The sequence below is a fragment of the Manacus vitellinus genome, unplaced genomic scaffold (genome assembly GCF_001715985.3).
Source record: "Manacus vitellinus isolate BGI_N305 unplaced genomic scaffold, ASM171598v3 scaffold_147_pilon, whole genome shotgun sequence".
Classification (NCBI taxonomy): Eukaryota; Metazoa; Chordata; class Aves; order Passeriformes; family Pipridae; genus Manacus; species Manacus vitellinus.
Genome location: NW_021939047.1, coordinates 116,707 through 119,096, shown reverse-complemented (window position 1 = coordinate 119,096; position 2,390 = coordinate 116,707). Strand labels below are relative to the sequence as shown.

Below are 2,390 nucleotides of genomic sequence, written 5' to 3'. Positions count from 1 at the left end.
CCCCCCAGCCAGTCCAGCTTGTTTTCAAACAAAAGTGATATTTGCAGAGGCTTTGCAGGGTTTTGCTCCCTGGCACTCAAAGAAGTCCCTGTTCTTGCCGAGCAGGGGGTCCCAAACATTTATTTCATGGTAAATTAAGGAGTTTTAAGGTGGAAAAAAAGCAGTTTAAATGGTTAAAGCAGCGCTGGGGAGACGCCCCAGCAGGACTGGGCCCACCCTGAGCTGGTTCCCCAGAGCAAACACAGCTGGGCAGGGCCCTAAAATGGGGGCTGGGGCAAAGCAAACATGGGCAGGAGGATGTTCCTCACCCAGCAGAGGAGCTGGCAGAGCTGTTGAGTTGACATTTTAAACATTTGACAGCAGCTGGGTTACCTTGAAGTCCAGGCTGTTCAGGCTCACCACGTCATCGTCCTTCTCGCGGCGCTTCCTCTTCTGCAAGAGAGAAACCAGGGTTGGGTTGGGAGACACGATTCTGATCTTTAATGGGACATGATTCTGATCCTTAATCCAGCAGTTCAGAGAGGTTTCTTTCATTTACACCTGAAACTGGCTGGAATAACTCCAAAAAATCAAAGTTAAACCCAAAGGCAAAGGGGGTTTTTGTGCTGCTTCGGGAGGTTCGTCGCCCCGTTCCTCCACATTGGAAGTTGGTTCCTTCCTCTGTGCTCCTGGAATTGGGGTTGTGGGGGGATCAAGAGCAGGAAAAGTCAGGAGCAGCACAGAATGCAGCAGATGCCAGTGGGAAGTGGTTAGAGTTTATTTAGGGACATAAAATCATGGAATCCTGGAATGGTTGGGGTGGGAAGGGACCTCAAAGCCCATCCAGTTCCATGTCCAACACCTCCCACTATCCCAGGTTGTTCCAGCCTGGCCTGGGACACTTCCAGGGATCCAGGAGCAGCCACAGCTTCTCTGGGCAAGCTTTACCTTCACAGTATTTTTTCCTAGTGATCTAATTCCTAATGATCTAATTCCTAATTAGATCAGTGCCATGGGCTGGGAACCACGGCGGGGTTGGATCAAGGGTTGGGCTGGAGGATCTCTCAGGGCTTTTCCAACCCAGCTGATTCTGGGATTCACTTCCCTGCACTCGGAGCAGAGGTTGGGGTTGCTCTGCTGGGATCCAGGAGGCAGATTAGATTAATAAAATCTTCTTTCCAAAAGCCCAAATTCTTTGAAGGTACAATCATGGAGCTCAGAGGTGTTCCCTGCCAACCAGAGCCTGCAAAAGGTTTCTTTGTGCCGCTCCCTGCGGACTAAACACATTCCCAGATCCCTTGGGCGAGTTTGTTCCAATCCCTGGATCTCCTGGAATCTGCTGGGGAAGGAGAAGAGGGAAAAATCACAGCTCCTTGAAGGAGCTTTATGGAATGGGCCTTGCTGCTTTTCCAGGGAAAAGCACCTCATCCTCAAAATCCTGCTGCTCTGGCCGGGGGAGAACTGGCTGATCCCAAATGAGGGGAATCATTGCACTGGAATCATCCCAATTATCCAGGGATCCTCCAAAAGGGGTTGCAGGTGCAGAGAGGAATAAAAAGTCTTTTTTTTTTTTTTTTTCCTGAAGACGAGGAAATTATAATTACAGAGGCATCAGGGGGGTTGTTTGAACGAAATATTTCTCCAAAATATTCGGGATAAGCTGTAGGAAACATCTGATTGCCTGAAAAGTCGGATTTCTCCAGTCTTTGCCTGATGGAGGAGTTGGGAATACAATGAACAGTTGCCTAAATTCACATTTATTGCAACCAGGGAGAGATGATTTAGATGATTTTAGTGTTGCTGTGAATTTTTCTGTAGACAGGGGACAAGCACTACTAATTAATTAAATATTAATTCCATATAATAAACATTAAATAGATAGTAATAAATGAACCCCCTGGAGGTGTTTAAGGACAGACTGGGTGTGGCATCAGTGCCATGGGCTGGGAACCACGGCGGGGCTGGATTTGATGATCTCGGAGGTCCTTCCCAACCTTCAACAACATTTAAATTTATTTAAGAGAAGAAAACTGGCAGTAAAAACCCAGACAGCAGCAGGGCCTTTATTTTTTTGGCTTTCCTGGCTCCTCCTGGAGCGGGACATTTCCCAGATTTCCCCTCTGGAACATCTTCCCCGTCCACCCAAAGCCAAAGGCACGAGAGCAAAGCCAGAGCTTTGTTTTCAAACCGGCGAGACTTCGTGCAATAAAATCCCAGCTTTGGCCTGGGATCCCTTTTTTTTATTTTTTCCCTTTGCCCAATGGAATTTTGTTCCAAAAAAAAACCTTGGATGTCTCCCAGCTGTGTCATTCCCAGGCCGTGCCAGCAGCACATTCCAAGAAAAAAAGGYTTTCTCCAGCCGGGGTTTGGAAGCCCCGGCGCCGTTTCCCCATCGGGGGTTTGATCCTTTC

At 48.1% G+C, this 2,390-nt stretch overlaps 1 protein-coding gene across 1 annotated transcript in view; it reads right to left on the bottom strand.

The window, feature by feature from the left end:
* Positions 1 to 2,390, bottom strand: part of NET1 (neuroepithelial cell transforming 1) — a 75,156-nt gene that overhangs the window by 26,277 nt on the left and 46,489 nt on the right. Inside the window, exon 2 of the mRNA XM_029958179.1 lies at positions 373 to 432. Within this exon, the coding sequence (XP_029814039.1) occupies positions 373 to 432 (60 nt within the window). The remainder of the gene's footprint in view (positions 1 to 372; positions 433 to 2,390) is intronic.